A 25,381-nucleotide genomic window follows, 5' to 3' on the forward strand; every position below is an offset into this window, starting at 1 on the left:
GGCCAAAAGATTACAAAAATATTCCAAGTGAAGCGCCCAATAGATGAACCGAGAGTGCAAATGTGTGAAAGTTATATGAAATATATTAAACGTTAGGATGAGCCATCTCTAAATCAAAGAGCCGCATGTGGCTCGCGAGCCGTACTTTGTCGATCGCCGTTCTATCCTTACTCATCAGACTATTGTTCATTCTGAAAATATTGCATAGGTGATTAAGGGCCACCGGATATCTAGTTCGTACTGTATATTCTGTCATGATGCAATATTTTGCTTTAAATTTAAATATTTTAGTATGTTTGTCTGTATTTTATTCTTAGAGTAAAACGGTGTGAAAAACATAATTATTTATTATATTTTTTCTGTCACAGAAAGGGTAGAACATTTGCCCATAGTTGATGCACAACAGATCGAGCAGGAAGGAAGCTTAAGTTGAAAGAGAACGCTAAAACATGAAAGAGAGAAGAGATACGTGAAAACATCGCTTAGTTAGGAAGACTCGATTGACCGTGCCCATACGAAAAATCCAAATAATCTTGGCTAAAGGCACCTATACACTGTTGGACTCACACGATCGTTGCTTTCATAAATGTCGTTATAAATATGGTAATCCGTTGGAATATTTTTCATCGCACATTCACATTTTACTAACGTCTTCCACGAGCAGTACTGTGAGTATTATTTGTGAATGTGATTGCTATTAAGGCTTACGTTACCACGACATGGCGCACTCGCAATAGAAAACAATTAATACAAATAAATCGAAAAAGCTAAAATAAAGAAACACATCGCACATAATTGATTTGACCATGCATGTGGGCCGTGCTTATATTAAAAAAAAAACAACTCTCTCTATCAAAACTCGGTCAAACAACATCTGTACTACACGAAACAAAAAAAAAACTAAACATCACTACAGATAAGCAGCATGAGAATTAACCATAAGGTTATCTGCGTGAAATACCTCGAAGCGCATAGTAGATAAGCGCCTTTGTACCTTCCGCATTCTCTGATATTAAGCACGAACTGCCCCAAAGGTGCTCCATAGCATGAGGCTTTCCCCCTTTTTTCCTGCCTGTCATCGTCATCGTGGTTCCGATCGGTGCGATAGTGCAAAATCACGATGACCTTCCGTGGGCATGTCTCACATCAAGCAGCCCGTTACAGCTGTCCATTTTGGGTGGTATTTGCTTTTGGCGCCTATCAGCTAGAGGTTTCCCCGAACATGTCATAATCAGTCATATAGTTTTTTGTTGTTGTTGTTGTTGGTTACGTTCATGGACAACCGCATCTATTACAATGTTGTGTGCACTGATGTACAGTGAAATGCAATAATGCTAGTGATTTGCCGAATATCTCATAGAATTGTTTAAATATTACAGTTTTTACATTAAGTCTTTTTCCTATCTACATCTATCTGCCAAGGCAAACATATATAATTCTAAAATCTATCGATAAGACAGGATGCATGCGATGTGAGCAAGTATTCATCACAGTGATTGTAGAGATCAGCATTCCACAAAGGTTGACAATTGATTGACGTACGATATCTGCACAACTTTGCTTCTGTGTAGTAAGAAGACCTGGTATCTTTCAAGTTCAAGGGAATATTTACATCCCTTTGTAAAATGCTGTTCCTACTACGTATTCTATGCCAGGTACTCTAATTAACTTTTAATTAAATTATCTACAAGATAATCGAATTATAATCGTCTTAAAACCTCGTAAGGCAGCTGCATACTGTAATAAACTATTAATAACATAATTTCTTCTGATCTCAATTAATTCCACATAAAAGATGTTCAATGCATTCTAAAGCTATTCGCTAATACCGATTTATACGCTGTTAAACGATCGTCGTATGGATTCACACGCCCTCAGATATTGCGAAATAGGTGTCATTCTACTGCCAGATGTTCACCTTCATTCATTTGCACAGCAAGCTTGTTAGTCACACTTCCGATCTTCCTCAGAATGCTATCACAAAATTGAAACCGAAAATCACCGTTCACGTCACACACACCGCACAGTCCACATCCTGTTTGCACAACCGGCTTCCCAAATACCCCACCGACATGTTAAAACGTGTCCCATAAAACATGTGCTCGGCAACGTCACACTGGCGCAATGCGAGAGGCCCGAGAGGGGGCAGATCGCCTTCTCTTTGTGCGGATGCCGCCCCGATGACGCCGGAAGCATGCGACGTCATTACCCAAGCCGAACGCGGCTGCCGCGGCTACTCGTCTGCCGGCCAAAGCAGGTCCCTTAGCAACACCGCTGCCAAAATGATCCTCCGCCAAAGGCCATCATCTCTGCGCAAGTGAGTTGATCACCGAGGCGTAGCTTCTACGTGGTGTTCTTCCCATCTTCGACCAGAAGTCGTCGACCGTCACCGGCCCGTTTGCCCGGTTGATCATAGCAAGTGGTCTCTGTCAAATTGTGTCAATGGCAGCTACGAACTCCAAACAGTCAGACAAGGTCCAACGATCGCCGGCGGACCATCTCGCCTTCTCTTTCATTGCGATCTTCGATCTTGCGCTGGTCGCGTGCGGTCAGCTGTTGCGAATTCGTTAGCCGTCCGACGGTTACCGTCGGCAAAGGACCACAGCATTACTCATCACCATCGTCATCAGCTGTAGCCGGGCTGAATCGGGCAGCCGGACACGCCTCGGCGTGCCGCGAACATTCCATTCCGTTGCGGGTCCCATCATCGTAACGATCGCCATTCTTCACATCTCGTTCGCTTGCGGCCGGGAGCCGCTGGCGCTGGCGGCCGCGATAAGATCCGCGTGGCCGAATACACGAAAAAACTTGTAAATGGTTTCGAAGAATTCTATTTACCTTTTTTTTGTTGCTGTGTGTTTGAGGGTATGTTTCGCACGTTGAACTGCTTATCCCCGTGTTGTGCGAACGTGCGAACGTGCCTCGATGGGGCTCGAGCATGCGCCTGGTCGTTGGTATGGTTTTTTCCCCCCCCCCCCCACTTGGTCGATTGTTGGACAGAGGAAGTTGGGGCTGGTTGCGAATTTCTCGTTCAAACATGTTTTCTGCTGTCTCATCATGAGAAATCGTTCAGCATTGAACATGACCATGCGGACTACCTGCGCTCCACTTTCTTTCGCCGCACCGGTGGGTAGGCTAGCAACGGACCAGCCGTATTGCATCAGATTGCAAAGGTATCACGTGAGAAAACGCTGCACCATGGCACATGCTCGCCAGCTTGCGGAAATGCCACAAAATCCTGAGCCGGTTTGGTGGTTGGTGGAAGGAATGCCTTCAATGCTGCCGTTTGGGGCAGGGTTAGCGGCGTTCGATCGTTTTTAGCCAGAGACGTGGTGATCCTCACGTAGACAGGAACGATCAACCCTTTGGGGTTTGATTTTAAATAAGCTTGTATTGTTTCATTAGCATTTTTTTAAATTATGTCGAGAACACTTTATAACAATACCTCACAACCGTTTCAGGTTTACTACGATTATTATAATTAAAAGCGAAAAAAATACAGATGTTAACATTAAATTTGTTTGTCACTGTAAGGTTGCTCGTGCTCACGTGAAGATCGTGCTTTTTTGCATTGGATTTGCCTCTTCTTTTTTGTAACCAAATTCCTTTTTGCTCAAATATTCAGACAGTTTCCTGTCTGCCTTCGATACGTTTCCAAAGAAATTTTGATTTCAATGAAATCCATTCTGCAGCGCAAACAGTCAGGAACAAAAATCACCTCTCATCATGGTATCAATTACACAATTACCAGTAATCGCGGAATTGTTCCGCGTAAACTTACTACAATTACTTAATCCCACCCACTGACTAATTGATTGCGGCTTCGGGGGTATTTACACAATACTTTATGCAATGGAGATAATCAAACCACCGTGGACGGAAAATATCCGACGACACCGACGGTACGAATGACATAAGTCAGGAGGTAAGTCACACACACTCCGCCCTCACTGATAACGGAAGCAGTGAATTCCGAAGAAGTGATCAATCGTGGGTATCCCCCAAAACAATCCCTTAAAAGGGCTTACAGGTCTCATTAGCTTTCGCAAAGCTCCGTATGGGCAGTCCCCTGGAGTTATCAATAAACTGACGCAAACTTAAGCCGACGGGGGTGGGAAAGGCCATGCAATTTTATCGATCACGACCGACATTTGTTGGCAAGCTTATTATTAGGTCGCAGACATGCACGTACAGAGAGACACAGATTAAAATGGGTAATTTGATGGGGGAAAATTTTAAAATTAATGCACTTTTTTTTGTTGATGTTACCACGTAAAGCACGTCAGAGGGTTGGTGGATTTCCCCATCAAAAGAAAGGCACCATGCGCCATATATCCATCCACCTTTGCAGAGATATTATCAGATATGAGGTGGGGCAAAATTGTGCTCCTAAACCGTGACTAGGCAGTCGGGTCACGAGGACTCCCTTTTCCCAAATGGCAATGTCTAGCCGCGCGGTCAAACATTTCCTTCCGCCGTGCGTCACTGCACAACGACGTCATCGTAGAAAACCCATGACTTCGATAACGAATTGTTAGCTTATCAGTGTGCTATCGTGATGTGATTCTGTGCGGCCTGTGGTGAATACCTTGCGGCATCATCATCACCATCATCAATACCGGTCGTCTCCGATCAGCCACCCGTCAAATGCTGGAAGGATCGCCCACTTGAGCGCCGTACAATGATAAGACAGTGAAGAGACATCTCTTTGCATCACTATCTAGCTCATCCATCAAAACCCTGGGGGAGTTGGGGTGTGAAATCATGTGCCAAAGTTTCTTATATCTGAGTTGGTGCATTGTTTTCAATTCTCAACTAGGACAGATGCAGCATAGTGGCCACTGTCGAGCGTAATTCTTGTACTGCACGACAACTTTCATCATGTGACCGAGACCCGGGGGAATTTCCGGGTTTCCCCCAGGTACTCAGAAATCGTAGGGGGAATGTCCACCGTCAGGCAATTAGACTGTTGTGACACCTTCACGTGTTGAACCTTTCCCAATCGATCGATGGCATGGTTGTTCCCAGCGCGCGGCGTTGGAATAATTGATCCAGCTTCTGCGCGTCAATCACCAGGGCCAAACCCTGCAGCATAGCATAACAGCGCTAACGACTATTCAAATGCTTGACCTTGTGCACAGAGAGTCTGTCCACGTGCAATTTAATGCTTCTACGATCGTATCCCGCGCAAATAGGCACGATCGTACGCGATGAATTGAAGTGCGAGTAAAAGCGGCAGTAGTAATAATTCGATTGTACTTGACGCCCGTCCAAAGGTTGAGCCGTGTGTTGCATTATCGCCGGACCGAAGATTATAACGCAAAATAAACTGCGCAACATTGTTTGGGACGAGCCGTAGTACTCCGTGTAGTAAAAGCTGGCTGGCCTGGTCTGGCCTGTTCTCTCCAACAATCAGGGAAAGGAATTCCATTCATCTTCTCGATTAACCAGCGCCATCGTTTGCCCGTTTGCCGTGCCGCAAGCCACCCCGCACCGCGTCCCTGTCCTTGCGGCGGCTCGTGATGCAATGGAGTGAAATTGTTGAGCGATGCGAAAAGGGAGTTCCCTGCGTTCTAATCAGTGCGCACAGATCAGTGCCCGCCACTGCAACGTGATCCGAATCAGTCGCGCAATATTTAGGGCTACTCGTGGCATTTGGTGGGGGGAGGGGGATGGGGGGCTGGACCATCACATCAAGTGTCGTGCAGTGGGACGCGTCTCAGAAAAAAGGGTGCGATTCACCACACGAGCGAACGGTGCTATTGATCACGATTCTCTCACGAGACCTCACCGATGAGGATGGCAAAAGGCTGCGAAGGGGCGCACGCGGTCGGTACTCCTCAAAAACAAAATTGAGCTACACATACTTCTCCACGGCTACGATAAGCGCGGGGAGCCAGCGGGGGCCAGCGAAAGACTCCCAAGCAGCCAATCACAGGCCGGGACCGAGAGCGCTCCTTCGCACACGCACACACACACATACACACCCAGCAGGCGAACGAGATAGCGCGAACTACGGGCGGCCCAAGGTGCCCAAGGAGCGCGTGGAAGTAGCTATGGGCGGTATTTTCCGGTTGTGTATAAATAAATAGTACTGCCGGTTACCGTCAACGAGCAACCTCACTTCATTGATAGCATTCGATCGGGACGGTACTCGGCGTCGGTCTTAGGAAAAAGTGTGTCGCGAGCGCCTCGTGGAAAGCAGCAGCGTGTGCCAAAAGGATTCGCAAACCCGTGTGACTCGGTGGACTCAGGTGTGACTCAAGTGTGCAAGTGGACATTGTTTGCAAGAGGAGAAGGAGACATTTTCGCTTTAAAAACGAAGTGCGTTCATTAAGGACATTTTGCAGTTGAAAGATAAAACAGTGCAGAAGAGTACACATTCAGCGATGGAGTTCAGAAGCAGCAAAAAGGTATGCATTACCCGTAGAACAAGCAGCAAAGTATTGTATAGATAACTTGATCAAAAGTGACATAGAAAGGAACGAAGAAATACGATCATGTGGGGAGAATAATTAGTAATGAAGATCACTCTGACAGAAAGATCAACAAATTATCAAATAATTTAAAGGGAGATCGGTGATCACGTTTTGACTTGGATTTATTCATGAAAAAGACGTTAAACAAATTGAAACTGAAACTTAAAACAAGCACTAGCGATCGTTCTGGAATGTTCGATCGATGGGATTGGGTGAGATTGCAAAAGTTCCCAGGCAAGATGGTTATCATCTGTCTAGGGAATTCAAGGAATCTTGCTTTGATTAGCTGTTTGTCTTTTTCCTCCCTTTTGCTGTTAACCACCAGCAGGTCTTAGTGACTCTAAGCGCAGATGATTAGTAATCAGTGACTTGTTGATCAGTAAATTACAACTGAATGTAGTCGATCAAACCCATAACGACTCAAGACGTCTAGATGTCTTTGGTACAAAAATACCCAGGTAGAAAATATATCTCACGAAACATGTTCACGTGCAAAACCAAACAATTATGCGTGCGTAATTCGCTTATCTACGCGCACGCGAAATAGAAATGCAACGAGTAAGGAGGCTCGTACCTCTGCTAGTCGTCAAAGCTAGACGGGTGGAACGGTGTGTCATCCCATCAGTTTGGCCACCCCACCCGTCTGACGAAAGGTGGTCACGAGCAGCGACGTAACGACCGTCGCTGTGTATTATCGACCCGTAATTCATGATATCGACGAGTGGTTTGACATGAGTCAACCCAATCTGTCCGACATACGACGGTCAGACTAAGATTTTTTTTATCCTGCCTCCAGCTCACCTGACAAGCGCAATTGTATGAGCAATTTAACACCTGAGCGCTAATTGCAGCCAGACTGAGTCATTATTATTGTTTTGCCGTTCAAATTTAGCCCAGGCAGGCCTATTGAGCTGAGCCGGGGCGAGGATGGGGCGGTGTCCTTATCAGGGTCAGGCCTGCACCAAAGCCAAAACGAGCGAGATTGATAATTGTATTGCAATGTGATGAAATAGTGTTGCAATTCACACACACACACACACACACACACACACACACACACACACACACACACACACACCTGCAACCTCGCTCGATCATGATTACCGGGCCGGGCTGTTTATCGTCGAGTGCTGATCTTCTTCCTTATCAGCGGGCGTGATCTCATCGCGGGCGGCATCCGAGCGCCACCATATCACGTGAGGAGCTCAGCACAGAATGTGTTTAGTTGTTTACCGTGTCACATCACACCGTATCGCCGAGTTGTTTAGAGAAATGGCCTCCGGGCAGGCGCTCGACCCCGTGCCCGGTGACAGTGTCACTAAACGCAACCAATGGCGGTCAACGGCCCGTGGTGGGGCACCCCGAGATGCACTTGGCCGGCACTTGGCGCCCTTGGCTGATTGATTGTTTTGATCGTTGGATCAGTGTGTCAGCGTGGCCAGCGTCCCGTTATCATGACCGCGTGCCCGACACCACGCCCAAGATGATGATAGTTCCGGATCCGGTCGTTGATAAGCCTCCAATGTCGCATTGTGTGTGTATGACGTAGTGTCGCAGCTGGTGCGTTCTACACAATGCCTGGTCCGTCTACCGTCTTTCTTACCCGAGACGTCATGAAACAGATTTCGGCACCGCTTTGGTGCCAAATTGAAAGATTGGGCTTGATCATGGGTGCACCAAATTTAATCCCACGAAGATCACAACAAGCTTCCCCGGTGCCCTTAGCAACTGGTTGGTGGTTGGGGGCATTTTTCGGGATCTTGCTGCGGATCGTCTTCGAGATCACCGGAGAGAGTGTGTGTGAGTGTGAGAGAAAGAAAGAAAGAGAGAGAGAGAGAGTGATGTAATTTGTGCTCGTTTAGCTTGAACGATAACCTACGGAAGGAGCAAGAAGTGATGTCATGAATAAATCCCGTACCACATCACTCAGCTGATGTGGCTCCGACGCTGGCGTGTGCAAGGTTTGGACAAATCGAGCGAACCCACTCGGAGACAGCGCGTGCGCTCATGTGTTGAGTCTGCGATCCTGCCGGGAATTGTGTTGTTTACCAGCACAACGTGTCGAAGAAAAAGGGGAAAACTGTGTCACGGCCTGTCGGTCGCATCGTGCTTATCTGCATGGTGCTCTCTCGGCTAGTGCATCGGGGGGATGCTAGTAGCCATGTCACCAGCGCAAAACATGCCCCACGCGGTGTTGATCACAGTGGATCGCTGTCGTCATGCCGCCGGATTCTTCGCTACTTTTCGCCAACTTCTACTGGGAGTGTCTGTCGGTGGGCCTCCCCCCCATCTTGTTGTGGGTCTAAGATTGGGAATCTCCACCGACCACGAACCGAGCACGATCCGTCTAGCATGGTGACGAACCCCTGTCGATCACACCGGTGACGGATGGGGAAGTTTTTTTTAACGGCCATCGATCCTCACACCCCTTATCAACCGACGCGGATGTGGGAGTGTTGCAATCACCATCTCGCCATGCTGCACGTTGAGAGACGTGCAAATGTCAGTGCGAGGGTGGTATTTTGAACAGGCCGCCGGGTTCGGTGGGTGGCATTTTGTGCATAGTTCCAGGGTCAAAGAATCCCACCCATCCCCAACAGATGATTCAGAATGAAAGATTACCAGCAGCACAAGGAACAAAACCAGCTTATCAAAATGGGTTTGTTGCACGAAAGCAACAAAAGTGACCAACCATGGCGTTGTTTTGTTTACTCACAAAGTGACCCCCGAGTTTGACATGCCCGGTGCGATTGGTGTGTGCGTGACACTGGACTTTGGTTCCCACAACCTTCGGACTGATCATCCGCATCGTTGGACGATTTGCATCGTTCTCCATCCCATCCCGTACAAAGACTGATCGTTTTTTTCGTTTTTTCTATCTCTCTCCCCTATAGATGGTGATTTCCCTCCGCGTAGTGTTGGTGCTGGTGTGCCTGGTTAGCCTTATTTCACACGCCTCGGCAAGACCGTCGAGCGTGCGGCACAGCAAACAGCTGCGTCTTATAGATCATCTGCTTCGCAGCAGGGCAGCAGCCGAGAGCAGGAAGGCTCACCATCACAATGCCGACCATCAGCATCGCCGGAGATCGGCAGATTATGAAGATTTCTACGACGCGGATTACAAGCGTGTGCAGCAGTGTTACGAAGACGTAAGTTGTCCCTGCGCAGCACTTCCAGCAAAGATGCAGCTGATTAATGTCTTTGTTTCCACTTTTTCTGGCATCACCAACAGGAGGACATAAACGAGCTTTGCCAGCGCTGCTCGAAGGTGACCAAGTCGTCGCTAGTGTTCCCGATGTGCTGCAACAATGAGGATCACACGATGACGTGGTGCAAAGAGTACGTTTACTATGGGATACAGACGTAACCCGGCGAGATGGATTCAATGGGAAATTCCGGGCATATTTCTCTCGTTCCAAGTTTAGCAGCCACAAGCGCAAAACCTGCACTGTATGACACCCTAGGGGAAAACTTACATCCACGATAGTATTTATTATTGATAGTGTTTGCATCATCTCATCGCCATCGGTTATTTATTCACTAGGAGAAGAAGAAAAAAAGAAGCGTATTGTTCAGCGTTCTTCTCACCTCATCTCGTCTGATATCTCATAGCAAAAAAAAAAAGGAAACTGCACGCGTCTGATAAAGTCCTTCAAGCCAGAGCCATCCCCTCCCAATTATTGGAGCTGTGATTGTACATAAGTTATATTGATGTCTTAGTAAATGTGTGTTTCGCACCTAAGGGAAGCAAAAACTGAGGGAGAGAAATTTGAAGGGCGAAGATACTTACCTAGCAGAAGTCACATAGTATTGCAAGAGCAACGGTCACACGTGTTTGGTAGCTAGCTGAGCAAGGCACGCTGTGGGCCACGAATAGTTAGAATAATTGCCTTAAAATAAAGCTTTTTTTGTATGTGTACAAGCAGAGAGTTCACTAGCGGAAAGGCTAGTGTTCCTAATTGCATCCGAAAAAAGGTTCTTGGTTTCACTAGTCGACGTACGTAATTAGTTGATTTGGTTTTTTGTTGATGTTACTGGCAGGAGAAAAAAAAAACCGTTCGTCCTTCATCTGTCTAATTATGATTAATGCCAATCGAATATGGCACACTAATAGATTTCAGTTCCTTACAATTGTAAAAATATTGCTCTAAACTATTAAAATGAAAGAAAACATTTAGAAGCGATTTTTGCAATACCGAACCACGTGGCAAAAGACGACAAATAAACACAATTTTAGCGCGCATTTAAAATCACCGCGAGAGAGCGAGAGAATGTGGAACAGCAAACGTGCTCTCTTTTCTCGGAAACGTCACCCGTTTGTTTACCTCTGTGACAGCTGTTTCACGAACTGAACCTACTACGCTAAACGCTCAGTTCCGGACCACAAATACAAACCGGAGTGCAAGCTTGCTCACTCGCAGTCTAGGGGATTTTTGTGTTAATTCTTAGTTTTTTGAGTTTTTAAACGTTGCTGCATTGGGTTCATCATGTCCACCTCGGTCACGTGCATCGCCCCGGTCAACATTGCCATCATAAAATACTGTACGTATAGCCGTTTCGACCCGATCTCGTCTGTCCGGACGGAGCTGCTCATCTTTTTTCTCCTGTACACATTTTTAGGGGGAAAGCGTGACGATGACCTGATTTTGCCGATAAACGATTCCATCAGCGTCACCCTTTCGACGGACCACGTAAGAGAGGCGTTCTGGGATGCTGAATAATGCATGAGCAGTCCCAGCGCTTACCATATCCATGCTTATTGGTTTTGTTGTTTATGTTCTAGCTACGCACGAAAACAACGATCACTGCCGGGCCCGAGATCAGCAAGAATGTGCTGCGCCTGAATGGTGTTGAGGAGTCGTTCGAAAATCCACGCATTCAACGATGCCTTCAGGAGGGTAAGGGGCCTTTACCTTTTGTTTTCTGTGACCTTTTTAACAACACACTTTTGTTGTTGTAGTGAAACGGATCGCCAAAGCGTCCGGAAAGTGTTCGAAGCCGGAGATGCTGGAGTGGAACGTGCACGTCGAATCGGAGAACAACTTCCCGACAGCGGCAGGGCTAGCGTCAAGTGCGGCCGGGTATGCTTGTTTCGGTCAGTTGGGAGTCTCTTTCGTCGTAGTTTTTTCTTGCTTTCTTCATGCAAATGTTTTCTTTTCCCCTTGCAGTGTACACGCTGGCCACGCTGTACGGCGTCGAGGGCGAAGAGTTGAGTGGAATAGCACGCATGGGAAGTGGGTCCGCCTGTCGCAGCCTTCATTCGGGGTACGTACAGTGGGCGCGCGGGGAACGCGCCGACGGCTCCGACTCGCTGGCAATCCAGCTGGCACCGGCCTCGGCCTGGCCGGATATGCATGTACTGATACTGGTGGTTAGTGATCGCAAGAAAGCTACCGCTTCCACGCACGGTATGGCGACCAGCGTAAAAACCTCGGACTTGTTGAAGCATCGTGCTTCCGTGTGCGTCCCAGAGCGTGTAAAGTTGGTGCAAAAGGTAGAGTGGCAAAGTTGCTTTACTTGTTAACTTCAAATAACTCACTTGTTCTTCAATATTACAGGCAATCGCAGAGAAAGACTTTGACACATTCGGTCGTATCGCCATGAAGGACAGCAATCAATTCCACGCGATCTGTCTGGACACGTATCCGCCGTGCTTCTACCTGAACGATGTGTCACGCTCCATCATCCGTATGGTGGATCAGATCAACAATCTCGCCGAACCGAATCTCGCACCGGTAAAGGTGGCTTACAGCTTTGATGCCGGCCCGAATGCGTGCCTGTTTCTGCTGGAAAAGGATGTGGCGGAAGTGTCGGCTATTGTACGGCGTGTTTTCCCCTTCACCGGCAGCTCGGCGGAAGAGTATTACAAAGGCATTCCGAACGATGAGGCGGCGATGGCAGCCATTCCATCGACTGTGCTGGATTCTTTTGTACCAGAGGAACCGAATCTATTGCGTTACATTATTCACACCAAAGTTGGGGAAGGGCCGAAGCGCGTTGATTAGGTGTGAGGTTGATTAGGTTGCTAATTGTTGATCGAATATTACTCTCTTCCATTCTTATTATTTGCTTCCAAGGGCATTTTTCTCAGGTGCTTTATTTATTTGTCAAAATCGGGAACGGTTTCATGTGGGTTTTGTAATAAAATGATGAACAAACGCATCAAATCTGCTATCTGCTTCGCCTTACATGCTGTAACGGTCAAAATGTGCAAAAAATTCAAAAACAAATCCACGCGTTGACAGCTCAAATGACAGCTATCAGCTGTGCCGGCCCCGTGCATTGTTTTTATTCCGTTTATGGAATCGTTTGCGTGCGAAAAATCGCAATAGTTTTCCGGCAACGATGATAGTTTCCTAGCCTAATTCTAGTATCCGACTGAAGTGAAACCCAAACTACGTTCCGGTGGTATAATTGAGCTCTCAAAAAATGGCCGAAACCCTTGGTAAACGATGGCGCTTGCTGCTGTACATCGCCCGGATGCGGTACCCCCGTTATCCGGCCTACTACTTTCCGGTGTTTGTGCTGCTGCAGGGGCTGAAAAAGCTGCGCTCCGACCTGAAACTGCGCCTGCTGGACTTTTACCTTCAGCCCATACCGAACGTGCTGTTCGAGCAGCTTCAGTCCGACCAGCTGGTCGCCTCGGAACACACCCTCTTCGTATCGCCCACCGTCTTTCGGGAGTACGTAGTCGAGCGGGAAATCAATTGGATCAATCTCGTCCTCAAGGTGGCCAAATGCTCGGAGCAAGTGGAGCCAACGCCGCACGACAAAAGCCTTGTCTCGATCATCCTCAACAAGCAGGACGTGTCGCTGCTCTGCCAGGTAGCACCGCACGCGGACGTCCCGCTCAACGCACTCTGGGTCAAGGAGAATCTGGTCGAGAACCTGAACGAACGGTACACGCGCCACACCGGTGAACGGTACTGGGCCCGGCTGCAGCGCATCACCGAGGGCCAACATTTGCCCGCCATCGTGGCGAAAGCGAACATCTTCCTCTACCAAACGCCGTACGATCTTAGCTCCGACATGGTGGACTTTATCCTCGGCCGGTACTTCGAAACGCCGCGGCTACTCTACCGCAACCACACCTACCAGGTGCCCCTGACGGAGCGCTTTCTGGGCAACACCTTCTACACGAAGCACTTTGCCATCCTGGTGCACATGCGGTCGCTGTGGTTCAAGTGCCTGAACCTGGACTCGACGGCGGGTGCCTTCGAGATGAGCGGAATCGCGCAGAAAAGCCTTACCACGCTGCAGCAAACGACGACGTACAACAATTTCCTGCTACCGGAACGGTTCGATGGACCCAACATGCGACCGAGCTGTCCGTTTGGGTTGCGTAAATACTTCCACTCGCTGCGCTCTTCGCTGCAGGCGTACCTGAAGATGGAAAACAATGGCCTGGTGCGGAACGGCATCTACCCGGTGTTTATGCTGCGCGGTGAGCGTGGCATCGGCAAGATGGCCGTACTCCGGTCCGTGGCCAGCGCGCTCGGCATACCGATCTACTATGCCGATTGTAGCGAAATCATGACCTCGATCAGCTCGCAAACGGAGACGAAGCTGAGCACCGCCTTCAACAAGGCGAAGGTGTGCGAGCCGTTGATCATCTGTCTGGAGAACTTCGAAGTGTTCGGTGTAGACAACGAAGGCCACGAGGATCAGCGCATTACGGGTTCGTTCCAGGCGGAACTGATGACGCTTTTCGGGCGCCAGTACTCCCACCCGGTCGTGGTGGTGGCAGTAGCAAACCAGAAGGAATCCAACACACCCAAACTGACCTCCCTCTTTCTCGAGGTGATACAGCTGCATTCACCAACCACGGCCGAACGGTTGGAGCTGCTGCGCTGGATCTCCCTTGGCCATCGGTATCGGCTTTCGGTCGCCCAGCTGCAGAAGATTGCCGAGCAAAGCCAAGGCTTCACGCTGGCCGACCTGGAGCTGCTGTACGGCAATGCACTGGAAGCGTGGCGCCGTTCGCAAGACACCGGCCGGGTAGGGTTGAACCACTTTCTCGCATCGCTCGACCACATGCAGTCCACCTTTTCGGACAGTCTCGGTGCGCCGAAGGTGCCGAAGGTGCTGTGGTCGGAGATTGGCGGACTGGCCAAGCTAAAGTCGGAGATACAAAACTCGATCGGGCTGCCGCTGCGCCACAAACACCTGATGGGGAAGAACATGCGCCGGTCGGGCATCCTGCTGTACGGGCCACCGGGCACGGGCAAGACGCTGATCGCGAAAGCCGTCGCGACCGAGTGCAACCTAAGCTTCCTGTCCGTGCAAGGGCCCGAGCTGCTGAACATGTACGTCGGCCAGAGCGAGCAGAACGTGCGGGAAGTGTTTGCCCGGGCCCGGACCGCTTCGCCCTGCGTGCTGTTTCTGGACGAGCTGGACTCGCTGGCACCGAATCGGGGCGTGAGCGGCGACTCGGGCGGCGTTATGGATCGCGTTGTGTCGCAGATGCTGAGCGAGATGGACGGCATATCGAAGGACCCGGGGCAGCAGATTTTCATACTGGCCGCCACCAATCGGCCCGACCTGATCGATCCGGCACTGTTGCGACCGGGGCGGTTCGACAAGCTGCTGTACGTGGGCCCGAGCTGTACGGTGGAGGACAAGGAAAGTGTGCTGCGGGCCGTGACGGGACGGTTCCGGCTGGCGGAGACGCTTACGCTGCGCAAGATCGCGGAAAGCCTCAAGCAGGACATGACCGGTGCGGACATGTACTCGATCTGTTCGAACGCATGGTTGAGTGCGGTCCGCCGAACGGTAAAGGAAGCGATCGCAGGTGGTAAGTGTGGATGAATGTGGGGTGCTTTGAGGGAGCAACTTGTACCTGAGCTTTGTCCTGCTTTTTTTTACAGACTCCATCGACGAAGGGCTGAATGCGGATCAAGTGATCGTGACGGAGGATGATTTCAAAGAATCGGTCAAAAAATTCATCCCCTCCATCAGTCCCGCCGATATGGCGTACTTTAATCAACTAAAAGGGAACTTTAGCGCGTGAGCGTTAAAAGGGGGGAGGGGGGACGAGTCATTCAAACAGGTAACGGGTTATTGTCGGGACAGGAGTTGTTAATTAGTTCTACGTACGGATTAAACACGGTAAATGGTAAAGCTTTCATCAATTCGGTTCGGATTTCTGTTTGCAACACACCTCGATGACAACATACGATATAGTATCCGGCTTATCAACTTCTAATCAGCTACAGAGTTCCAACGCATTTCTCTCTTTTGGTTTCTCTTATCACTAGCGATTCGTGACTTTATTTCGAAAAAAAAAACAATCTCGTGATGATTTTTAAGTTACATTTTCTTTCGTGCGCTTTTCGTGACTCATGCTGTTCCAGCTCTCCCCGGTAGGGTTAGGGGCTGAAAGGATAACGACCGCTGTGGTGTAGACCATTTGCTTTAATAATGACAAATTCACTGATCACATTAAAAAAAATAAAGCAACTAATTGAAAAGTTCATAAGAAAAACTGTTGAATATCGCAAAAAAAAACGCCAAGAACTCTTGCCAACATTGCTCACTATCTGAACACGATCGTGACGGGGTTAAATGTATGAGATTTTCACCTGTTTCTTCTCCATTCGTTGCTTCCACGTGGCAAATAGTCTGCCGAGCATTTTCAGTGGCTTTTCACGCTTTCCTTTAGATAAGCTAACACAAAAATACAAATACTACCGAAAAAGTAGAACAAAAAGGCGGCGGAGCTTATCGTTACCGTTAAGTAGAAACAACTATATTAAATGTACACCGAACACTTACGTTACAAGCAAACATCGTAAACGGGACAAAAAAGAGCGAGAGAAAAAACTGGATGCTATTAACGAATGTAGAAAGTATTGGAAAGTATTATTAAAGATAGAAAGGTGCAAAATTAAATGCAATTAACGTTTACATAAAAACGCTCTCCTCGCTCTTCCCCCTTCTGTTTGTGTGCAGCCAATCGAATGAGAGGAGCGTTGCCTTGCGCTGCACAGTTGTGAACAGAAACACACAAGTGCAAAAACAAGATTTGCCTTAACATATAGCAAAACATACCATCCGTTCCGCCGCGCGAGCTGCAATGAATTTTTTCTGTTTAGATGAAAGAATGGAAAGGAAATTCCATTCCCATCTCAATATATCCCGCTCGTCAACCGGTACTTTCTTCCTCAATAAGAAACCCCCTTTTAGTCAGCCTTTCTTGGCTTACGTTTCCTTACGTCCGGGCTGGTGGTGGTCTTTTCCTTCTTCTCCTCCACCACCGGTTCCGCTGGTTGCTCGGCGACGGGCTTTTTGTCCTCCGGCTTCTTCTTCTCGACGGCGGCTGCCGGTGGCTGTTGTTGCTCATCGTCCGAATCGTCACTGCCGGAGTACTTTTCGCCCTCGGAAGTTTCCTTCTCCTCCGCTTCACCGACTTCCTCGTCCTCTTCCACGTCCTCCTCCTCCTCCTCCTCCTCGTCGTACTCGCCATCATCGTCGGCGGTTCGCTTTTCCTCGTCCTCGTCCACCAGCTCGTCGCCGCGCAGCTCTTCCGGTACCTTTTCCGCCCGCACCTTCTGCTTGTGCTCGGAGAAGCTTTGCCGCTGGCCCGACTTTGGCGGGAACAGGCAGTCGATGATGCAGACCAGTATCAGCCCGAAGATCGCACCGAGCAGTACCGTGCCGATGCCGAACAGTGTGTACGAGCCCCAGACGGGCAGACCGTACTCCTTCAGCAGCATCGTGTTCAGTTCCTGTAGCAGAGAAGGCGAGAAGGAGGAGGTTCACAAACAAACGTAAAAAAGGGTAAGACAAATGTGTGGGGAAAAGGCGGAAATTCACTAGAAGACCGAGGAAAGTATTGGCCCACTCCACGGACACTTACCCGCCAGCGGGTTCTACTTACTTTCAGGAAGTGTGAAAGCTTGAAGAACAGCGACACGAGCGACATTTGGATCGAGTCCGGGTTGCGCCAGGCCGACACCTGCTCGAGCGATTCCCACTTCTTCTCCTCGATGAACGACATGAACGAGTCCATGTCGCGCGGTCCCTTGTACTGCCGGAACTCCCCATTAATTACGTGGAAAATCGTGGGCAGCGCGGTGACGAAGAATCTGCCACTCAGGCCGGGCGATGACGTCACGTCCACCTTTGCCGTCTTGATGTTCAAATCGTCCGACCACGTCGAAAGGTCGTCCCAGATCGGGGCCAGGCTTTTGCACGCCGGACACCATGGTGCGTAGCTGTGCGGCGGGAAGGAGAGGGAGAGAGAGAGTTTGTGAGGGGAAAGAATGCAACGATTACCAGATGGGGTGAATAACTTCAAGTATGCGCATCTGCTACGTAGCTGCCGCCCCAGACACATACACACGCACCACGCGGGGAGTCTGCGATTCGTTTTCACGGTGCGTCAACACGCGGAAAAAAGGGGGTTGTTGGTGGGGGATACTTACAACTCGACCAACCACTCATCCGTTAGCATGCGGTCCCAGTTCGATTCATCCAGCTCGATGACCTGCGACTTGGAACCTGGGTGCGACTGTACCAGGTGCACGCCAAGGCCACACAGCACTGCCGCCACTAGGACCGCACGGAACATCATTTTAGCGTCGTAGAAACGATTGCACACGGTGCGCTTGCACTGCCAGTCCTTGCGAAGCACCTTTCCGGGGTGTATTTCCGACGGCAAAACCGGCGGCCGGGCGATAAAACGGAAAGAAAAACAAAAGCGAGGCGTTGCGGCGTGTAATTTTTGGTCCGGTTGTGGCGTTTTTCTTTTTTTTTCTTTCAATGCTTCTTCTTGCCGTTGCAGACGTCAGATTCCCGAGAACGACAGCTATTGTTCCAGAGTTCGTTGTTCTGGATTCGAACAACGGGCAGGGTTGGCTCAACGCATCATTTGAAAACTGCTTGTTTTGACAGTTGCATAGTTTAGACGGTTTTGCAAAATCTTGATGAAATTTTGAGGAAAGTCACCATTTCGAAGGTAAAAAATATGTTAAGCTGTATAAAAATATCATTTTTACATTTTATAATAGCGTAGATTTACAAAATCATGACGCGTTACCCAAACCCCATGTGCCAACCCGTTTCGAAATTCATCTTCGAAATTCGCATCAACTGTCATCGCGCTTTGACAGGTCAAATCTATTCAAAACAAACCATGTAAACAAACATCCGGACGTCCGGAAGTAAATTTAAAATCGTCGCAGTTTGGCTTAAATCTACACAAATTTCGTTCCCTTTCAAGATGTCTCTAATATTTGACCATCGGGCGACTATGCGCGGCATAAGGAAATGTCCCCAGTGTGGAACGTTCAACGGGCATCGTGCTACGAAATGTAAAAATCGATCCTGCCAGCAAAAGCTAAAGGAAACGCCGAGTACTTCCGCAAAAAGCAGCCCTTCATCCACTCCCTTTGCGGTACAGTTGGACCATTCTAACGGCCAGCTGTACAGTGTTGGCCTAGCCGATGGGACGCGACACATTGTCCAGTGCTGTAAAGATGCGGATGGTACTATCACTTCCCTGTCCCACCTCGATGGTCGCAAAATTGCTCATCAGGATACGATTAAGCAGCTCATTTTAGGCTGCAAAGCTACAGCCGAAGCCTTACCGTTGCTCAAAGAAGCGATCAATTCACTGTGCGTGCCGGAAGATGTAAAGCTTTCCCTGTGGGAAAAACAATCCCAACCCGCTACACCCCCGTTGGTGCAACGTGTGGTAAATGATTTGTTTGCTGTTGGGCGCGGTCAAACGGTGTACGGTGTGCATCATGTAGCGGCACTGAAAAAGAACCAAAAATATTCCCACTTTCACTGTGATTGTTGCAAGTCGTCCGAGAGACAGCAAATGACCCCGCCGATATGCTGGCACGTGGCGGCCGTTGCAGCCGGATTGCTGAGCGCACCGGCCAAGCATGGATGGGCGAGCCTGTTGCAACAATTTATCGCCAAAACGATAAACCCTCAACAATGTCCGAGCGTGCTGGATGTGCGGGAGGATAAGCCGCCCCTGTCCTACGAGTTCCTTCTCGAGCAGGACCATGGACCGATGCAGTCAATGCTGGACTCGACGATAATGGAATTTTTGAACGAGCAGCAGGACCACGGTACCGACCCAGGGCTCGGCAGCATCTTTGCCGGGGGCGATGAAATCCTCGAGCTGCTGGACTGTCAGATCGAGCTGATGGACGAGCTGGATCCGACGGATCGGATCGACTTTTGCCCTTCGTACATCGAGTGTGCACCGGAGGAGGAAGCGGAGGAGAGGCGAGAAGTGTTGCCGGGAAAGGCGGTACAAATTACGACCAAAAAGGCAGCCCTCAAGCGGTGCGCCCGGATGGACGGGGCGAAGCTGACACGGGGCAGTTACAGCGCCCGCAAGCTAATGAAGGTACTCGAATCGAACGGCGTCATTTTCAATCGGCTGGGGCGTGCGGCAAAGGGGGATCTCGAGGGCGCCTCCATTCCCCCCTACGAAGCAACCGCATGCAGTTTGTCCTTTACCCGCTGGCTTGGGTCGGTGATTGAGCAGCTCAACTCGAGCATCGATTACGCCGCGGACGGCCGACCGGATGTGCAAACGTTTCGCATACAGGAGGATTTCTTCCGCTGCTTGCGTGCCCGCTTCTCCACTGGCCATGGTTTGCGGCAACCCGAACCGGTGGAGGGAGAAACCCGACAGGGCGGGGTAAACAATCACCCCCAGGTGTACAGGTTTACTCACCACCAAACGCTGCGGCACACGTTTCGCACGGACGAGATGGAGCTTTGCTTCGAAAAGAGCTTCCATCGGAGCGCGGACGGTCGTTACACTGCTGCCGCGGACGATCTGGCCGACGAGCAGAATGATTCCTCGTCTGGAGAAGGTGCGGGAGCTTCGAGCCGGACAATTGCTATTCGGGCGCAACGGTACAGCACGTACATTAAGCTGGGTCGCTACAAGCACGAGCAGAATCCGGAGCGCGTGTACCACTTTACGATCGAATGGATTGGTGGCGTTCTGCCGCGCAGTAGGTTCGGTGATTTGCGCATTTCGTTCGAGTATGGGCATCGGATAAACAACCGGTACGTTCCGCCTCCTCCGGTAGGTAGTAAAGAGTAACCGTTTTTTTTTTGCTGACTTTTTCCATAACATTCAAATAGAGTGAAGGAAGGTGTATTATTCATTGTGATAGTTTTTGTTCGTAATTACACGCACGTGTCCTTCCAATGTTGCGAGGACTCGATTTTTTTCTGGGGGATAACAAACAAACAGCGCATACGCTACTAGATGACCGTCCGGGCGTTCATTGATAGGAGAGGGTGAGATATTTGAGAGAGAGAGAGAGAGAGAAAAAAAAACGTAACGGCAGTGTGCTGTTTTGTCTGCTTTCAATTGAAATTGTAACACAAGTAAAAGTTATTTATAAAACAAAGTAACTTCGCAAAGAAATATAGAACAAACAAAAAGAAGGTAGGAAAATTCGGAATGTTTACAAATTCCCCCGTTTCGTACTCAACGTGATGCCTGATGTTAAGAACGATTACTGGGATGGCAGTGTACTTTGCTGTGACACAAGGAGTAAAGAACTATAAAATAGAGACGGAGGAGGGCAAGTGACCAAACTAAAGCTAGCGTACGTTAAACGTTTTCAAACGGCAAACTATGCCTATGCGCGTATACCGGGCGATAAGGGAGGGAGGGGCACGATGGCAGCGACCACCGAAGCTTCGATCACAGTACAAAAGAAAACGGGTGATGACGGTGAGAGAGAGAGAGACAAACCAAGGTTTAAAGCTCCGCGTTCGGCTGCACCCGGTACAGGATGGTCTCGGTAAGTAGCCGGCGCCATTCGTCCCGATAGCAGGACCGGTTGGCCGCCCGGTAAAGCTTGCACTTTGCCGCCCCGCTAATGTCCGAGTAGAGGAAGTAGTAGGTCGAGGCGACCAGCAGCTCCTGGTTGTAGTTTTTCAGCGACCACTCGAACACGTTCAGCACGCAGTCATCGTTCAGCAGCGTTTTGATGATGTTCATGACCGGTTTCTCCACCGTCGGCAGCAGGTACTTCTGCGCCAGGCTGAGCGCGTCCAGGCTGGCCTCGATCACCTTCGGCGGCGGCGCCATCCCGGTCAGCTTGTTGAGCGTTTGCAGCCGCACGAGGTAGAAAAAGTACCGCAGCCCATCGGCACTGATCGGTTCGTGCAGGTGCACCTCGTTGTTTTTCGACTCGATGAAGTGGTCCGCCTCGAACATGCGGCGAAACACTTCGCTGCCCTCGACCAGCAGCGCTTTGCTGACCAGCACCGCTTCCGGCGGCGCGCTCGGGCTGCTGCGCACGCGGAACGTCACCTTCTCGTCCACGCTGGTGGCCGACTCGTCGCAGATCGTGACCGTGTTGTCGAACTCTTTCTCCTCCAGCTTCTCGCTCGGCGTGCCGGTGTCCTCCTCCTCGCCCACGATCGACAGGTTTTGTGCCAGCCGCGTTATAGCGCTGCAAGCAATGCCATTTAACCTGTGCTGCTGCTGCTGCTGCTGCTGCTGCTGCTGCTGCCCGTTGGTACCTTCGTCCAGTATAAAGTCCATCACCATCTCGAGCACCTTCATGTCGAACAGCAGCTTGTGCAGCAGGCGCGTATCGCGCACCACAAACAGCACGATGATCGCGACGCGCAGCTTCAGGTCGCGCTCGCCCGTCCGCAGGATGTGCGCAATCTCGCCCTGCCCGTACCCGGTCTCGCCGACCGAACCGAACAGCGCCATCAGATCGTTGCAGGCCGTGCGCATCTCGTCGCAGCTCCAGCACCGCGCACCGTGCGCCGGGTACGGGGCTTTCATCTCGTGCAGCCGAAACACAAAGTCCTGCTTCAGCAGCGGCAGAAAGTGGTTCACGTGCTTCAGTATGTTGGCCAGCGTTTGGAACGCGCGGCCGCGCGGCTTCTTCGCGTGCTTGCATATTTTCAGCAGCGTTTCGAGCGTGTCCGCCTGCACGAACTCCATCGCGGGAAAGGACTTCGAGACGGACCAGAGCAGCGTGAGCGTCGGCTGCATCGGGTACCGCTCGAACGTTTTGGCCGTGGCGATTTCGAGCTCGATCTTGAACATTTCATTATCATCGATGCAGTCCTCCGCGTGGTGGCTGGTCGTTTTCGTCGCCTTCAATCCCGTGCTGTCTTCCTCAAGCTCTTCGGCCGCATCCAGCCACTTGGCGTTCGAGCTGTCCTCGATGAGGTACGCGACCATGTCGAAATCGTTCGTCTCTTCCGCACCGTCCCCGACGGGGTCAGCTTCCTCTTCTTCCTCCGCTTGTTCGTTTTGCTCCCTTGCCTCGCTGGCAGCCATTGGTTCACCCGTTGGCTCGCCACTTCCCCCACTCGACTCATCCTCCTGCTCGTGATCGCTGCACACGGGCGAGTAAACTTCCGTGTCGTCCTCGAACGCTTCATCTTCCGGCAGGCGCGGCGGGCTAGATCCAACGCTCGTGGAAGGGCTGCGCACGGTACCGTAGCTGGTGCTCGCATACCCACTGCTGCCACTGTCGGGCGATTCCGGTGCGGAGCAGTACGGATCCAGCTTCGATTGCTTCGCCGCCTTGTGATGTGGTTGCTGCAGCAGCAGCAGCTGCGGCTGCTGCTGCTGTTGCTGCTTCTGATGGTACCCATTTCCCGACTTGTAGTGGAACAGCAAATCACTGCGACGCATTTTGCCCGCCTTGGCGAAGGTCGCACGGCGCTTGCTGAACACGCTCGCGTGCGAGACCCGCTCGCTTTCCTCCTCGTCGTGGCGTATGTGTGCGACCTCCCTGTCCGCAATGATACCGTTCAGGATGCGCACGAGAAAGCTCACCAGCCCGTTGCTGAGCAGTATCTCGTTGCTCAAGCTGTCGAACCGGTACTGGTACAGGGCGTACAGTATCATTGCCTGCTCGCGCTTTTCGTGCGACTGCTTGGCGATCTTCATGAACGACTGCAGTGCGCCGCTGCGCCGGATGTGCCCCCGGTTGCAGGCTTCCTTCGTGAGCAGACACATCATGTTGATGCAGTACCGCTTCTCCGACTCATCTGCAATGGGAGGGAAAGGAAAGCATTAATTGCACTAAATCCAGAGCGTTTACAGCCCAGCTTCCTCTCACTTACCCAGATTCGCGTACATGATCAGATCGGCTGCCATTTTGATCACACCACACTCCGTCAGCCGGTCGATTGCGTCCGGATTGGCGGCCAGGTTCGAGACCACCTTCAGCGACAGTGCCCGGAACGGGCTCGTCTCGCCGCACAGGTACACGAGACAGTGCAGCCCGGCCCCGGCCTCCCCGTAGATCTCCTCAATTACCTGCTGCACGACCGTGGTCGTGATCATCTGCAAGCACTTGAGCGCACTCTCGAACAGCTTGCCCGTTTCGTCCGACTCGGGCAGCCGGAAGTCGGGCCGATCCTTCCAGCGATAGTTCTGTATCACCTGGTAGCCGACGATATCGCACAGCTGGCTGTGCTCCATGTTGCGCACGATGTTGTTGAACTTTTCCTTCGTCACCATCCGGTCCGGGGCGTGCCAGTGCTTCAGGACGACCTTCTCCTCGTCGTGGTTGCAGCTGCTGCTGCCGCTGCCGCTGCTGCTCCCGGTGGGCGAGAGCTTCATGTCCGGCGCCGGGGGCGATTCCGTTTCCGAGTCGATCTGTGCATAGCGCACCAAAAGGTACGCAATTTTCCCAATACATCCCTGCTCCATCAGCGTGGTGCGGAGCGACTTTTCGCGCCACAGCTGCCGAATGGCACGGATCACCATTATCAGCACCGCCTTGTTGTCCGACTCGTTCAGGATGGTGCTGAGCGCGTACGCCGTGTTCCCATTGTCCCGGGCAATCTTGTAGCTGATGGGTTCGTGCTGGGCCAAATTGCCCAGCAGCCGGCAGCCCCGGCACTGGATGCTCGGGTTCGGAATGTTGGAAATGATCGATATCAACGGTTTCAGTATTCCACATTCGAACGCCTGACACATGGAAGTAACGGATCGGTCAGTATAAACGCACCCACTTTTTCACATGCACCCTCTCTGCTGGTGCACCACCGCTTTCCTCCCCCCGTGCAATGCACAATCGAAAACATGAAATAAAATCTCCATTTTCACGCGAAAACTTACCTGCTTGCAGCATTCCTTCTTGGTGCAGCAGTTCCCCAGTATGCTCAGCACCACCTCGATCACCTTTTCGTACGGTTTGCTGAGCAGCTCGACCAGCACGTTGATGCCGTCCTGGGCCGTGAACAGCTTGATTCCACTATCGCTCGTCACAAAGTTCGCCCGGATTGCGACCAAATTGCGGTAGATTACGCCTTTGTCGTTCGACTTTCGTACGTTGCTCAGCAAGCTGGCCAGTTTGGCTTCCTCCATCGCGGCAGTGGCACCGGGTTGGTCGGCGAAAACATGAAATAAAACGCTTATTTGCACGCACCGTCGATGTGTTCGCGACTTTTTTTTCTCCAAAACGTCACCGACCCAGGCGACAAACGCGTACAGGCGTACGAAGAGGGTGCCCTTAATAGCGCGAGCGCTGTCAGTGCTTGTTAAGGGGTGCTTGAAGAGGCGTTGCAGCTTTGTATTGGTGCTCCCCGTGCTGGGTAGGGGGCTTGAATCAGTTTGTTTTAATTGTTTTAGCAAAGTAAATTAAATAAAAAAGCTATTAAATCGTATTGAACACGAAACAAAGGATTGTTCTTTGTCAATAATGCTTACTAAGATTAAGATTGCAATTTACTAAGATTAAGATTACAATTTGAAATCCACAAGTCAAGTAAGTTTCTCTTACTCTTCTTCTTCTTCTATTTGGCGTAACGTCCTACGTGGAAATGCCCGGCTTATATACAGGCTTTCGGGATTTAATTCATTACCACGCAACCGGATTGCTACGGGGGAATGGTCCATTCTAGGCTTGAACCCATGACGGGCATGT

At 50.5% G+C, this 25,381-nt stretch overlaps 6 protein-coding genes across 7 annotated transcripts; 4 read left to right on the forward strand and 2 right to left on the reverse strand.

Annotated features, from left to right (window-relative positions):
• The first annotated feature begins 5,830 nt into the window (after nt 1-5,830).
• Nucleotides 5,831-10,415, forward strand: LOC121590090. Its single transcript, XM_041909478.1, has 3 exons — nt 5,831-6,413; nt 9,374-9,628; nt 9,712-10,415. Exons 1-3 carry the CDS (start codon nt 6,390-6,392, stop codon nt 9,844-9,846), a joined length of 414 nt encoding a protein of 137 aa, XP_041765412.1. The 5' UTR covers nt 5,831-6,389; the 3' UTR covers nt 9,847-10,415.
• A 430-nt stretch (nt 10,416-10,845) lies between these two features.
• On the forward strand, nt 10,846-12,541 carry LOC121588266 (diphosphomevalonate decarboxylase). The gene is made up of 6 exons (XM_041906000.1): nt 10,846-11,021; nt 11,100-11,170; nt 11,263-11,377; nt 11,440-11,574; nt 11,648-11,973; nt 12,038-12,541. The coding sequence occupies exons 1-6, from the start codon at nt 10,967-10,969 to the stop codon at nt 12,482-12,484; spliced, it is 1,149 nt and encodes a 382-aa protein (XP_041761934.1). The 5' UTR covers nt 10,846-10,966; the 3' UTR covers nt 12,485-12,541.
• A 207-nt stretch (nt 12,542-12,748) lies between these two features.
• LOC121590022 (peroxisome assembly factor 2) lies at nt 12,749-15,966 on the forward strand. Its single transcript, XM_041909352.1, has 2 exons — nt 12,749-15,273; nt 15,347-15,966. The coding sequence occupies exons 1-2, from the start codon at nt 12,909-12,911 to the stop codon at nt 15,487-15,489; spliced, it is 2,508 nt and encodes an 835-aa protein (XP_041765286.1). The 5' UTR covers nt 12,749-12,908; the 3' UTR covers nt 15,490-15,966.
• On the reverse strand, nt 15,879-18,297 carry LOC121590025 (thioredoxin-related transmembrane protein 1-like). 2 transcript variants are annotated; one of them, XM_041909355.1, is made up of 3 exons: nt 17,906-18,297; nt 17,338-17,695; nt 15,879-17,206 (listed from the first exon to the last, which is right to left on the reverse strand). In XM_041909355.1, exons 1-3 carry the CDS (start codon nt 18,052-18,054, stop codon nt 16,661-16,663), a joined length of 1,053 nt encoding a protein of 350 aa, XP_041765289.1. In that variant the 5' UTR covers nt 18,055-18,297; the 3' UTR covers nt 15,879-16,660. The 2 variants fall into 2 exon arrangements, with proteins under 2 accessions (XP_041765289.1, XP_041765290.1); XM_041909356.1 differs by having other exon boundaries at nt 17,359-17,695; nt 17,906-18,296.
• Nucleotides 18,298-18,622: 325 nt separating this feature from the next.
• On the forward strand, nt 18,623-20,621 carry LOC121590023 (uncharacterized protein C2orf42). Its single transcript, XM_041909353.1, has one exon. It carries the CDS (start codon nt 18,703-18,705, stop codon nt 20,557-20,559), a length of 1,857 nt encoding a protein of 618 aa, XP_041765287.1. The 5' UTR covers nt 18,623-18,702; the 3' UTR covers nt 20,560-20,621.
• On the reverse strand, nt 20,598-25,157 carry LOC121590021. The gene is made up of 3 exons (XM_041909351.1): nt 24,574-25,157; nt 23,571-24,423; nt 20,598-23,495 (listed from the first exon to the last, which is right to left on the reverse strand). The coding sequence occupies exons 1-3, from the start codon at nt 24,820-24,822 to the stop codon at nt 21,229-21,231; spliced, it is 3,369 nt and encodes a 1,122-aa protein (XP_041765285.1). The 5' UTR covers nt 24,823-25,157; the 3' UTR covers nt 20,598-21,228.
• Nucleotides 25,158-25,381: the final 224 nt, after the last annotated feature.

The sequence above is a fragment of the Anopheles merus genome, chromosome 2R (assembly GCF_017562075.2).
Source record: "Anopheles merus strain MAF chromosome 2R, AmerM5.1, whole genome shotgun sequence".
Taxonomy (NCBI): domain Eukaryota; kingdom Metazoa; phylum Arthropoda; class Insecta; order Diptera; family Culicidae; genus Anopheles; species Anopheles merus.